Below are 13900 nucleotides of genomic sequence, written 5' to 3'. Positions count from 1 at the left end.
TTCTGACACAGCAGGCAACAAGGATACAGACTGGGCGGAGGCAGTCTGTGACACCATAGGCAACTACTATAATATAAGAAGCAGGAAAGTCCGCATAGGGCGTATGGGTCAAACAAACTCCGGACTTTCACCTAGGAGACCACTGTTTGTTTCCTGTGTGAAACCAAAAGTCTGGATATATTTTAACAACAACATAGTGTGCTAGGATGTGTAGCACAATGTGCTGGCATTTTATGTCACGTGACGTATATATCAGGTGATGTGACTTTATGTCAGTAATAAACATACTGATTTTAAGCCAAACCATAATGACTTTTCTCTAAACCTATCTATGTGCTGTTGTTGCTGAATAGATTTATTTTCACTGAACATGTTTGTACAACGAAATTTTGCTGTGCAGTGTCTAAAATGCACACTCACACACATACAGGTGTTCACATTCACCATAAATAATGAAAAATCAGCATAAAAAGCAAGCAAGCGACACAAAATAAATATCACACGTCCCAAAGTTATTGCACCTTATTTAAAGGAACCTAAACTTAAAGAAGTAAACCTAAAAATAACAAAATGTTTAAAGACATGTATGTTTATATTTGAAATAGTGTATGCAAACTGTGCATTTACAGAAACGTTTTTTGAAAAGACACAATGCAGGTAACAAGCATACATTGACACGGTGTCCCTGAATGTCCAAAATGGAAAAAGGAGGGTACCTAGCGCATAATATTTTGACATGTAGGTCCACTGACAAAGTGGTTGTATTTGGCAAATTGGGATTAGATCATGCTGGATTGAAAGCTGCTTTAAAGACTCCTCAGATCTGGTTGGTGGTTTTCGGTGCGCTGCAGCACATGCTGGCAAATACCATTAGACGGAAGAGGAGGAGGGACTTGATTTTCTCACAGATTATCGGTCTCAACTGAGCTATATAAATAAACCTCGGCTGATTTTTTCTCTTGAAAGTGAATGTAAACAGCCAGTGCCTGTCTACTGTCAACTCATGCACATATTTTGACCACAAAACCAGTTTTCAGCAGCTTTAAAGGAAGCCAGATTTGTTGCATTTGATTGTCTCAATACTTTCAAGACAAACCACAGACTTCTTTTTTTCCAGTGTGAGTGCCCTACAAGAGGGAGTGTGTTGCAGCCCTGCTTGATTTTGTTTGCTTCTCTCTGCTTTCTGACCCCTCGGGGGAATTTCTACCCGGGACAAACACTTCTGCAGTTTCCGGACTCCCATCACTGACCACCAACAGAAAACTTTGATCCTGATGTTTACTGTTTATGATGGGAAAGAGTTGTGGGCAGAGCAGCAAAGGCAAGATAATCTTTCTAGTTTAATCTACGGCCTACAGAGAGCAAACTGTAGAAACTCATTAAATTACAGTCTACAGCTGCGCAGGCAGTTCTTCTCTGGTCTGATCTGGCTTTTTTTTCCACGAGAACATGGCAGGAGAGATTGTGTGGAGGTCACTGTCAGCGTAGACTTGAATCTGTGAGGTCGCGATAACTTTGGACTCAAGCTCAGCGTGAGACAACAAGGAATGTAATGTCTATAATAATATCTCTCTCTCGACAAGCAAACAATAACTCACAAACACAGAGGGAGAGATGGGCAAAATTCACACTGACATAACAAAAAGCATCATCTTTATTTTGATTTATGGAATTTTTTAGATTTATTGGAATGGACACAAAATAAACACATTATATAAAGTATCTTATTGAAAAAAGAAGTTTTGATCATGATTTATGAGTGCATTTAGAATAGGAATCCGTGATTATAATATATTTTTGCTGATACTCTCATGAATAAAAAGAATAATCCTCATGAAGAACAGAAACCGTATATTCACTTATCACTTATGTCTGTACCGCCATACCCCCCTTACAAAGACTCACATAGACTGCATGTATAGTGTTTAAAATATAAGCCTATAATTCTTTCCCAAATTGTAAATTTCATTTACGTATTATTAGCTGTTTGGAGAGGACTGTCTGTTTTATAATAATAATAATAATAATAATAATAATAATAATAATAATAATAATAATAATAATAAACTTTTAATCACATATTTGACAAAGTCATAATTATTTTGCCAATAGATGATAATTTTTAAGGGCCTTTTGGCAGGGCATTAAGAGTTAACCCTTTAAAACCTGAAGCTACTTCAGTTTTCTTGTGCTGCTTTTAGAGGCCTTTCACAAGTATTGTAACCTTTGAACCCTGTACAAATTGGTACGATTTCTTCCAAAAACATAGCCAATAAGGCCAATAAGGTCAACTTGGTAAGCAATGTTCTACAAATTGCAAAAGAATAAGTAGATTTATTTTTTAAATTGGATGAAGAATGTTTAGGTAACTTAAGCTGGGGGAAAGACTATACAATTATGATTACATATTTAAAATGTTCTCAGAATTATTAAAAAAAAAATTAAGAACTCTTTCCAAGTCTTGTTGTAACCAACTGTCATGGTAATTTTCTTGTATTTTAAATTTTAAATTATTTATCTATTATTATTATTTTGCCAGTTTCTTACTACTTTTTAGGTTCATTTTTTCTTTTGTTGCTCATGAAAGAAATCAAGCCAATATGCGTAGGTTTCAAAGGGTTAACAGTTAGTCTGAATAAAACAAATAAAGACGAATCGTGTTCACACATGAACTCAGGCTCAGTGACATTTAACTTAACACGAGTTCATCATTTCCCTAATAAGAGCATCCAGGATCTCTTATGAGTCATGTTCAAAAAACTTGTTTCCCTCCCTCTTCTCCTCCCTCCGCCTCATGCCCCCCTGAAGCCCATAAACAACCATAAAAAACTCCTCTCACGGACGCACAGACACAGACAGACAGCACGGCAGCGTCTGTTGGACCAATTACCGGGCGTGTCTGTGCGCTGCCCCGCCGAGCGTGTTTTCCTGGGCGGCCTCTGCTCTCTGCGCCAGCACCGACAGCCTTCATCCGCGGGACAAACAGTCCAGCTCAGACAGCACCGCGTTAATAATGGGGTCGTCCTGGGCTTTAGTCTGCTCCTCCGCTTTTGTCCTGCTGTTACTGAGCTCAGCATCCAAAGGTTGGTACTTTGATTTTGTTGTTGTTCATGTCAGAAGTTGTTGTGTCTGCTTCTTGGGTGACTCCATTTTTGTTCGTCTGTTTGCTCCAAGTGCGTTTATTTGGCCTGCGGACTCAATGACATAAATCCTGCAGCTAACAGACCCTGTAAAACTTAAATTCAGCCTACATGGTGTCTGTTCAGTATAACTTACTACAATTAGCCTACTTTTACTCACAGACGCACTTGTGCTTAACTTTGATATTTCTGTATTACCGGTTTTCTACCTCACTACCTTTTTTAAACCAAATTTTATTCAAGAATTGACGGTAGTAAAGTACAGTAGTATCTATTTCGTGTTTTTTTTTGTTTGTTTTATTTTGTTTTTTATTTAAGAAGAAATATTCCCTCTGCAATCTGCTCACAATTCATGAAGGCAAATAAATAAAATGATAAATCAACATACATAAATATCAAGTAAAATTAAACAGGTCATTAAATACATCATAGAACTAGATTTAAAAAACAAACAAACAAATAAAATAAGGTCTGTCTTAACAGGCTCATCTATAATAGGCCTATTCATGTAGCACTTTTCAAAACAAAGTTACAAAGGAAGCAATGATTAAAAAAATAAAGAAAAAAGAACATTTAAAAGTAATACAACTTTGGAATACAGGAGCTACACATGAGAAAAAGTAAAAAATGTAAAATTAAACAAAATACAATAAATGTGATAGTAAGATAAAGATTTTACAGTGGGCACTTTTACTTTTAACTGTGTATTTTTACATTGTGTTATTTAAGTAAAGGAATGCCTTTTGCACCGCTGGCTGGCTCTCAATATAATTTATGCATTAATTGTTGTATAACTTTGTCTGTCTGTCTTTTTCTCTCTCTCTGTGGACAATTTTCCAGATGACCGCAACTTGGATCAGCGTGAGGTCACCTTTGACGAAATCATGCAAGGTGCGTGTGTTCACATACTAGTGCAGTATCTCTGCAAGGACCAATTAGAATCTCAGATGTTCAGCGTGGCATTTGGCCAGCTCTCTCTACTTCAGGAGGCTATTTTCAGGGGTTAGGACTTCAGTTTGAGGTTGAGGTTTAAGGAGTACTCCACTGATCTTACGCATGAAGTTCAGTTTGCTTGTCACGAGGAGTGCTCAGCCTTTGAAAGGGGCTGTGTAATGTTCTCTGTGACATACGTAATCGCTGGAAATTACGTTTAAGTATAGGTTACGTTTAGGATAAGATTTTATGTTAAGCATGACTATAGTAAATGTACTATAGGTAAGGATCGAGTAAAGAATGTATGAAATGTAAGTATTTCTGTCTCTCTGGCGCCTGACGTGGGGATACTGTAATACAATGATACTCAACATCCGGCCTGCAGGCCAATTCTGGCCCTCAATAGGATGCTGATAGCCTTGCAAATCATTTTCTAATTCACAGCGCAAGTAAATTAATTCACACTGCAGGGTTTCCCACACATTCGTTGATAAGTGTAAACCTCTATTGTCACATATTCATTTTATATTGTCATATTTTGGGGCTGGGCTATTCATTAGGTTTAAAAGTTTGCTTACACTCACCTCTTCAGCAGCTTGTCCTCTCATGTCGCTAAGAATTAATAGAACTCACAACAATTTCTGCCTGTGCTGCGTTTACAGAACTGCAAAAACGTCCGAATTTAGAGAGGGGACACAGAATGGTATCTCCTGAATGTCCTCAAATCCTAGAAGTGCCCCTGCGCACACCTGACCTGTGCGCTGCGGCGAAATGCCTCATTTATTCATTTTATCTTACAAATGTTGTTTGTTAAATTACTTGCCTCTGACCTGCTGTTATTTTATAAAAGTGACCCCAAAGCAGGCTGAGTACTCCCGCTGTGAAGCATTGTAATATGTTTTGTACATTATTGTTTTGCAAATCCATTTGTCTTTCAGAGATGCAACAACCAGAGTCCTTCATGTTGCAGAAAGAGGTCGACTTGGCAGATCTCTTCGATCCCAAAGGTACCGTTCGTCTTCTTAACTGTTGTTGTAACCTAATTTTGACATAACTACACAGCTGCATGTCCACTTAAACATTTGTCATGTTGGCTGCTCAGATTCATCTGCCTGGCTTGCTTTAGTCTGGCCAGTAATGAATCTTTGATCCATAGGTGGCCAATCTGTTGTCTTCTGTTCATTGTTTTCTCTGTATTCGTAGAGTTTCTCGTAGAGCAGGTGAGGATTTCTCCACCAGAACAGTTGGATACCCTGAGTGAGAGAGGTAAGCTTCGATCTATCTGTCCATCATGCTTTCTCATCTGTCCTGTCTGACTCCCCAAAATCCTGCACAGGAAACAATAATATAAAGAAAATATTTGAAAGATACTTTAAATAATACAGCTTTTATTCTACCAGGGGGTTCCAGGCCGGGACTCTTGACACCTAGAGGACGTTAGTATCTATTTTCTAATCTTTTTTTTTGAGTTTTCATGTACTTTGTCAGTATCAACTAGTGTACTGTGTAACTGTAAAAGTATCGCAGTCTGATTCTCGTTTTTTTTTCTCTAAGGTCGCCCAAATGTTGGACCCCGTTCTTTCAGCCCTCCCTTTCTGGACTATCATGTTCAGTTCCCCCTCGCCCAGCCGAACTCCGACAATCTCCAAGCCATCTGTCACAATGGAGACCGTCGTCCCCTCTACCCAGACTCTTACTTTCCTGCCTCTGGTTTTGGTCAGCAGAGACGAAGGGCCAGTGCTGTCAATAAGGCCGAGTCCTGGCTCAGCACATGCTGCAAAGGGAACCAGACATGGGGGGAGGAAGTGACGCTGTGTTGCGCCATACAGGCGGTGAGTTTACACAACAACTCCTACAGCCGAATCAGCAATTTCTGACTCTGTATAAATGTGCAATGATAATATGACATCCTGCACTGTGGAAATAAAATATGATCCCAAACTTATATGATTTAATGCTAAAAACCGAGATACATTTATTGTGATACGGAGGTGTGGACCACGGTCACATTATTTTGGACTCAAGTGACAAATTTGATGACTTTACAAAATCACACAAGACTTGCAACTCGACTTGGATTAAAGCACTCTTGACTTTACTTGCCTTTAGACTTGAAGTACAAGTATGTTACTTATTGTCAGGAGTCCGTTTATTTACCTACATTTACCTGATTTTTATTTTATTATTAGGTTTTAGTCCTTCATTGTTTTCTAGGCTTGTGTTTTTGATATGTTTGTTGTTCTTATCTCTTTTTTTGAACTTGTTTTTATTGTCTTGTTGTGTAATTCTTTTTTACCGTGAGCTTCTTGGTGCTTCAATTTCTTTTGGGATTAATGAAGTCAATCGAATCTATTTCCTCATTCAAATAACATTAACACTATTCCCAAAAGACAACATTTAATTCTCTAGATCCACTATTTTTTAATTAATTCGACAGCATCCAGTCAAGTTACAGTAGAGAAACATGAAGAACCGACATGACGTTACTGAGCGCCAGTTGAAAAAAGAAAATTTTGTTAACATACAAAAACTGCAGGTGGTCAACATAAACAAATTACATTCTTAAAACATGTAAGTTGAAAATTGCAGACATAGATGCAGCAACCTCTAATAAACTCGTTTAACCAAACAAATACACATTTTTAAAAACATCCATGATTTTTTAAAATTTATGAATTATTTATCTGTAATGGCATGACATTTGGGAAGGAGCGCATTATGACTTGTTTAGCACTCCAGCCTGTCACTCAAAGAAGCCCGCCCTTAATTATTTGCAATTTTAAACCTTAATGAAATGTAAAAGGGTGAGTTATATATAAATTCACCCCCTGAATAGTTGTTATGATTGTTGAAATTAGCTATAGAGACCAAAACTGTTTTTTATACCAGGCTGTAAACATGTTTATTTCAGCTGTAAAGTTGGGCATTTTAATATGGAGGTCTGTGGAGATTGACTCACTTCTGGAGCCAGCCTCAAGTGGCCATTCAAGGAACTGCAGTTTTTGGCACTTCAGTGTTGGTTTCATTTTTCAGCCCTTGATGTTGCTTGGGACTTGATTTGGGACAAAAACTTGGTCCTACCTCTGCAGTTATCCTCGTGTGGAGGAAGGCTCTCATAGACGTATTATTGCCAGCTTTTGTAGCTTTATCTTCATTTTAACTAAATTCCTGACCTGTAATGTAGCAGACCCACTGTCATACTCAAACCAAACACTGTGCATGCTTTTGTTTTACCCCAAACATAAAAAGGGCATGAAACATTTTTCACATTGCTGAGATGATGGTACTTGCATTTTTGAAGCAAACTTGAAGGCCTTGGGCGCTTCCAGTTGATAAGCATTATATGCAGCCCAGCCTGACTTAACAGACAGGCCTTGCCATGAGAACCAAAGCATTAATCTTAATGCATTCCTCTTACCATATTAGTTTTTCAGTTTTGGTTAGGTGTGTCTTAAGATACTTTGCATAACTGCTGGTGGCCCATTTACTCAACATGTTCAGCCTCAGGCATGCAGACTTCATAGTATTAGAGGAGTTAATTCATACACCCTGAATGTCTGTGTTGTGCTGTCTCTGCTGCAGTGGGAACTGTCGGTCAAATCCTTCTGTGAGGAGGACTCTTCCATAAAGGATCGTCTTTATCACTGCTGCAAACTGACAGGCAGGGACAGGCTCGTCTGTTTCCACAACGACGCGCCGAACCCAAACTATGAGGCAACAGAGGAGCTGCCGGTTCCACCGCTTCCCTCTTCTGGCGGCTTCAGCTTCGACCGCAGCACTTGCCAGAGGTATGCGGGGAAAAAGATAAAATGAGCACTAATACAAATGTTGATATTAACAATCAAGTTTCAGCTAAGTGGCATCACAAAATTGTAAAATCAATTAAATGCAAGAGTAATGACACGGGTTATACTTTTCTTAGGCCCATGTAGCACTTTGGACTTATCAACATTTATGGTGTTTATGCAGAGAACAAACTGGCAGTTTCAGCATATATTTTAAACATCTGCCAATGCCTTCAAAAATTTGTCTTGCAAAAGTCTATATTTTTCTTACTGTGTGGTCAATAAATCCCATGAAAAGACATAAGACATGTGAGCACCTTTTTTTGTCCAAAAACTTTTAAACGTGTCATTAAGCCACACTGTCGCACTGGGTGGCATTTTCCTTCAATACAATGAACACTGACACTGCAGTTTATGTCAAGTCAGTCCCACGTCCATTGTCTTTCTGTAAAAATTAGAGCACCAAATGTGTTTTAATCCACCACTGAAAATAGTCCCCAACAAATAAACCGCTTTGAGCAACATTGACTAAAAACTGCAGTGCCCAGCTAGTTTAGGAAAATACCAAGTTTTCCTTTAAAGATCAAACTTCATAATTGTGAGCAGTTTTTCAGGATTATTTTTTATTTAGTTGAGACTGGGACTGAAAGATACAAGGTAGAGGAATTAGAAAGTACTCAGATTTTTCAGTTACCAGCGAAACAATTAAAGAGGGGCTTAAACCCCAAACAACTTTTTTCAGTTGAAAAGCAATATATTTGGGTATTTAGTAGTGTTGATGATTGATTCGGGTCCAGCTCCTGATATTTCAGTCTAAAGTATTACATTAGTTCTACATATTATATACATAAATAGTGCCTTCTAAATTTTGAAACCTAGCTACTGTAATTGAAGTTTGCTATTGGCTGATCCTGGAAGTAGGAGCCTGCTTTCATCGCCTATCAAGTCCCTTGTCCCTGCCCTGCTAACGCCCTCTCACCAACCAACTACTCTGTGTGTGTGTGCAGGGAGGTGCTGTGGATCAAGAGGTGGCACGATTGGGTGACTGGTTGTGTTTTAGGCCCCCTCCCAGCCCTGCAAAAAAAACCCCCAAAAAACATTGTAGAGCATTTTGACACAAAAAGCTTACATCAGGGGTTCTCAAAGTATTAATGACTGAGTGCCATTTTATGGAGTCAGCATATAATTGAATGACACATAGGAAAAGTGCACACATGATGACTTTTGATGACATACTATATAATGACTTTTCTAGCCTACGCAGCACTCATATTACATTCTAGATATCCAATTTTTAATCAAAAAATGATGCAATAGAGTGTTGTTCAATTGTTTAGCAATAATTGTACCCACAGCAGTCACATAACAGCTTCTGCTGAGGTATGGCAATACCACTTGGATAAATCACACACAGAATTGCATTACATCATAATATTAGAACCATTGGTAATAATAATAATAATAACAATTTGTTAAGTTTATTTATGATTATTATTGCATCTACCAACTACATTTTAGAAGGCGGTGCGTAGTTGTAGTATAGCACTTTTTCTATATATATTTTATCAAGGGCATTTTGAGCATAACTGGAAATGAGTGAAAAGTGAAATAAAGATCGGGAGCCGATCGCTGTCTGTTGATCCATAAGTTTAAAGCCATATCAGGTGCCAGAACACACGAAAAGGGTTTATAATAATATAAGAAGGAATTTTACTGCTCTGGAAAATTATTATGGTGGACATTTTTTTATACTGACACTTGCACAGGAGGTTGGCCTTGCAAAAACTTAGCCAAATTCAGCTTTTTTGCGCTGGACCAACTGCGCTTATTTTTGCCTGAGTTGTCTGCATTGAAACACCGGAGGCATCAGTGGAGCGGTCCCATTCAGACGGGGCTGTTTTCTTTTTTTTGTTTTTTTTTTTAACCACACGGGTTGTTGTGGTCTGAATGAACTTAACATATTGGCAATGCACTTTTGCTGTTTTCATGGGATGTGATGACACTTAAGAAAATACAGAGTAACCCCAACCTAATTCTAACAAAATGATATGAAGAGAAATCATACACATCATCACATTGCAAAAAACAGTTGCTTTGTTTTAAATGCATCGTAGAGGCTGAAGGAGGTCAGGTTTGGATCTGACCTTATGCCTCATATTTTACAGGAAAGTGATGACTCCTTACAGTGTCAGAGGAAACAGAAGAAAGGAGAAGAAACCGTCTGCCTCCCTAAAAGTTGACATCACCTTTCCTCCTGGCCAACCCACGGCTGACAACATCGAATCACTGTGTCATGACCAAAAGCTGCGTCCTCTCTATAAAGTCAAATGCATGCCGGCTGAAGGCTATGAATGGCTGGCTCATCAGGCAAAGGCCATTAATCGTATAGAAAAGGGATTCAAACAGTGCTGCAAAAAGAAGAAGGATGCGCTCAACTGTGCTGTTCTGAAGGTAACGCAAGAAATATAGATATGATCGCTTTATGTAGTAATTTCAGTACTTTCTCATGTCCTCTCTTCTTTTGTTTTATAGTGGCGTGACGGCCTGAAGAAGTACTGCGCGGGCGAGAACGGCCAAGAGGAGAATTTCCACTGTTGTTTGGGTTCCACAGCAAATGATCGACACTACTGTTTCCAAAACATTTCTCCTGACCCACATTATAATCTGACCTCTGTCCCTGAAGAGCTGTCACTCAACAAAATCTGCGACACTCACAAGATCATCAAGAAGAAGTAAGACAGTACCTCCTACATATGGCTTTGGATCTGTTTTACTGTCTGTGTGCTCTTCCTCTTCCATGTTCTGTTTTTTGCCAATAGTACAGTTTCCCTTTTATGCCTCTGTGCTGGTGACAGATGTGGCCGGTGGGAGTATGTTTTCTTTTCGTCTGTCTGTCTCATTCTTGTGAATGTGTTATCTCAGGAATGTCCTGAGGGAATTTCTTGTTGAATTTCTTCTCTCAAATTTGACTCAAACGTCCACTCGGACTTAACGATAAAATGATTAGATTATGATTATGTTACTGTGACCCTGCATCTGTCTCATTCGTGTGAACATGATATCTCAAAAACACCAAGAGGAAATGTCTTAAATTTGGTGCAAATGTCAACCTGGACTCAACGATAAACTGACTGATTTTGGTGGTCATTGGTACAAGGTCAGTGTGACTGACTGCCTCATTCTTTTAGCTGCGATATTACAAGAACACCTTGAGAGTTTTTTTTGTTGTTGTTTAATTTTTTTTCAAAAATTGGCTCAAACATCCCCTTTGATGCTTGGATGAACTGATTAGATTTTAATGGTCAAAGGTTAAGTTCAGTATGATCTCATCTGTCTCAATTTTGTAAATGCAGTATATCAAATTGTTCAAATTTGTAAAAAGTAAAAAATGCGCACATCCATAAAAACAATGAAGAAAGTGCTGGAACCACATTAGAGTGCAAACATTGAACAGAAGAAGGTCTGCACACTTCAGCTCCTTTTACAGTTTTTTATTACTGAGATACTGATTCTGAAGAAGAGCATGTAACTTGAGACGCCACTAGGTTGTGAGTATCTCAACCCAAACATCCACTTGGACTTAACAATGAACTGATTTGGTGGTCATAGGTCCAAGGTCAAGGTCAGTATGACCTTGTTGGTGTCATTCTTGTGAACAGGATATCTCAAGAGCAGGTTGAAAGATTTTTTTTATTTTTTTTTAATTTAGCAGAAACGTCCACTTGGACTCAAGCATAAACATATTAGATTTTGGTGTCAAAGGTCAATGTCAGTGTTACCTCACAAAATATATTTTTGACCATAACTCAAGAATTTCTACACTAATTATAAAAAAATAAGTTCAACGAAATCTAAAAGGATAAATGATGAAGAGATGACCTTTTATATCCAAAAGGTCAACCTCACTGTGATGTCACAATGTTCTGCAAAAACACTTTTCTGGACATTTTTCAATGTTTTAATTCAGGAACAGAGGGAGAGACATTTGGTCAGATATTGAATTGGTGACACCAATCTCTGGGGTCCACCTTGAAACTCTGCTGATTGTATAAATCATCAGTGCTGCCGGCGGCGAGATGTGTGTGAAACATCCATTTTTTTCATCTGCATGGCAGTAATTCTAATTTCTGTTTCTTTTGATGCTTTTTGTCATTTCTTCTGCCACAGAAAATATTTGAATATCAAGCAGCCGAATGTGCTAAAATATCTCTTATCTTCAAATGTACTGACACCACTTATCAACAGTATATTCTGTGTTATCAGTATTGTGATTTATCTAGACGTATGTGCACTGAAAAGATGAACACAAAGTAACGATGTCACTGTATTTTAGGTTCCCTGTTGGTCTCCCTCTCAAGAGCTTTGTGACGCAATGCTGCCCCCTGTCTGAAGAAGGCAGGAGCATTTGTATTTTGCTGCAGGTGAGATAAAAAGGAAGCGTGTCTTTACAAAATATCTAGCAATGATGATAATATTTTAAAATGAAACTAACCCCGAATACTGATTTTCTTATGCAATTTCTCATTTGTCTGGCCTCGCTCTCTCAATGAAATCAGCTTGAGAAAATGTCAGAGATGTGTTCATCAAGAAAGGCTTCCCCTCCAGCTGTCCGCCGCTGTTGCAGCGTGTCTTCACAAGAGCCTCAACAGTGCATCTCTAAAATTCTCATGGATGCCATCACCAAAGCAAACGGCTTCTTAAGCCAGAAGAGGAAGAAAAGGTGCCCTCTCAACTAAACACTTTCGACCTTTTGCTGCTGAGGGCCATTCGGAGAAACGGCGAGCGAGCAGCAGAGGTGACTTCCTAGCGCTAAACAGGAACAATTAAAGGTCTGTAAGAGAGTGTGGACCAAACTCTAGCTTCATCCACTGCCAGTATTATTTGCATCAATTCATCTGAGATCACATGACAAGCGTGGTTGTCACGAGAATACATCTTAAAAGAAACAGAAATGTTTAAAGCTTTGTTTTTTAAAACAGACTTTCGTCTGTTTCACTGTACCACTATTTTCTGCAGGCTGCTTTTTACATATTTGATTATGGATGCATTTGAATGATTCCTTTGGAGCTGTAAGATCACTTCTCTTCTTGTTATATGATTTTGTTGGGTTTTTTTGGTTAAGATCATATCAAAAAATGTTCTAATAAAAACGTTTTCAAATATACTTTGGTGGTGTTCTTACTTTGTTTAACCACGGTGGGTCTAGTACAGTGAATCAACATTTGAAAAAACCTCAAGGTGTTGAGGATTGTTTGGTAACTGGATGTAAATATGTTGATTACAAATAAGTTAATAAAATGTGCAGTTTAACACAGATCAAAACATCACTTAGCTTATGCGTTCTGTTTTCATCATCTTTGATATCCATTTTAATGCTGTGTTCCTGATCAGATCAGAGAGCCAAAAGACATTCTAGACTTAACAGAACAGTATGTCGAGAGTTTCACATAAATACACAGAAATTGGTCAACAAAAATACAAGACAGCACATCAATACAAAAAACAAAAACATTCAGTAGTGTTACCGTCCTCTTTCAAAATACCTAAAAACATGTTTTTTATGTAATGGCTTTTAGTTTTACTTCTTTTGTTTTATGCTTTTGTTCATAAGGTTATTCTTAAATTTTAGTTCATTGTTATTGTTATTATTTAATAATAATAATAATAAACCAAATAACAAAAATATGACACATGCTACAAATCACATCAGTAATCAGACATCACGTCAATTGGATGAAGTACAACAAATTGAATATTCCCATAATACTCTAATATTCACTGTTTGTTTGACCCAGGTGAGGCAACATATACATACATACATACATATATATATATATATATATATATATATATATATATATATATATATATATATATATATATATATATATATATATATATATATATATATCTGTGTGTCTGTGTGTGTGTGTGTCTATTCCACAGATTGAGTCCTTTAGTACATCCTGACTCACTACAGGTTGGAGAGCAAATTCTGGACACAGTGTGAAGGCATCTAAGTTTTATTCCATATATTATATT

The 13900-nt window shown here is 37.8% G+C and overlaps 1 protein-coding gene across 1 annotated transcript; it reads left to right on the top strand.

The window, feature by feature from the left end:
• Positions 1–2837: 2837 nt before the first annotated feature.
• On the top strand, positions 2838–13022 carry LOC121945649 (extracellular matrix protein 1-like). The gene is made up of 11 exons (XM_042489945.2): positions 2838–3083; positions 3981–4031; positions 5012–5080; positions 5277–5339; positions 5474–5509; positions 5628–5905; positions 7656–7861; positions 10024–10309; positions 10391–10590; positions 12192–12279; positions 12415–13022. Exons 1-11 carry the CDS (start codon positions 3014–3016, stop codon positions 12592–12594), a joined length of 1527 nt encoding a protein of 508 aa, XP_042345879.1. The 5' UTR covers positions 2838–3013; the 3' UTR covers positions 12595–13022.
• Positions 13023–13900: the final 878 nt, after the last annotated feature.

Source organism: Plectropomus leopardus, chromosome 11, assembly GCF_026936395.1.
Source record: "Plectropomus leopardus strain MGB_pleo_1.0 chromosome 11, ASM2693639v1, whole genome shotgun sequence".
Lineage (NCBI taxonomy): Eukaryota > Metazoa > Chordata > Actinopteri > Perciformes > Serranidae > Plectropomus > Plectropomus leopardus.
Note: the sequence above shows the minus strand (reverse complement) of the source record. Positions and strands in the feature narration are given on the sequence as shown.

What these genes read in the sequence shown, in the direction of transcription:
- LOC121945649 (XM_042489945.2), top strand. Translation starts at nt 3,014, where the DNA reads ATGGGGTCGTCCTGGGCTTTAGTCTGCTCCTCCGCTTTTGTCCTGCTG. An exon ending in GACCGCAGCACTTGCCAGAG is followed by an intron (nt 7,862 to 10,023) that starts GTATGCGGGGAA and finishes CATATTTTACAG; the next exon opens with GAAAGTGATGACTCCTTACA. An exon ending in GCATTTGTATTTTGCTGCAG is followed by an intron (nt 12,280 to 12,414) that starts GTGAGATAAAAA and finishes CAATGAAATCAG; the next exon opens with CTTGAGAAAATGTCAGAGAT.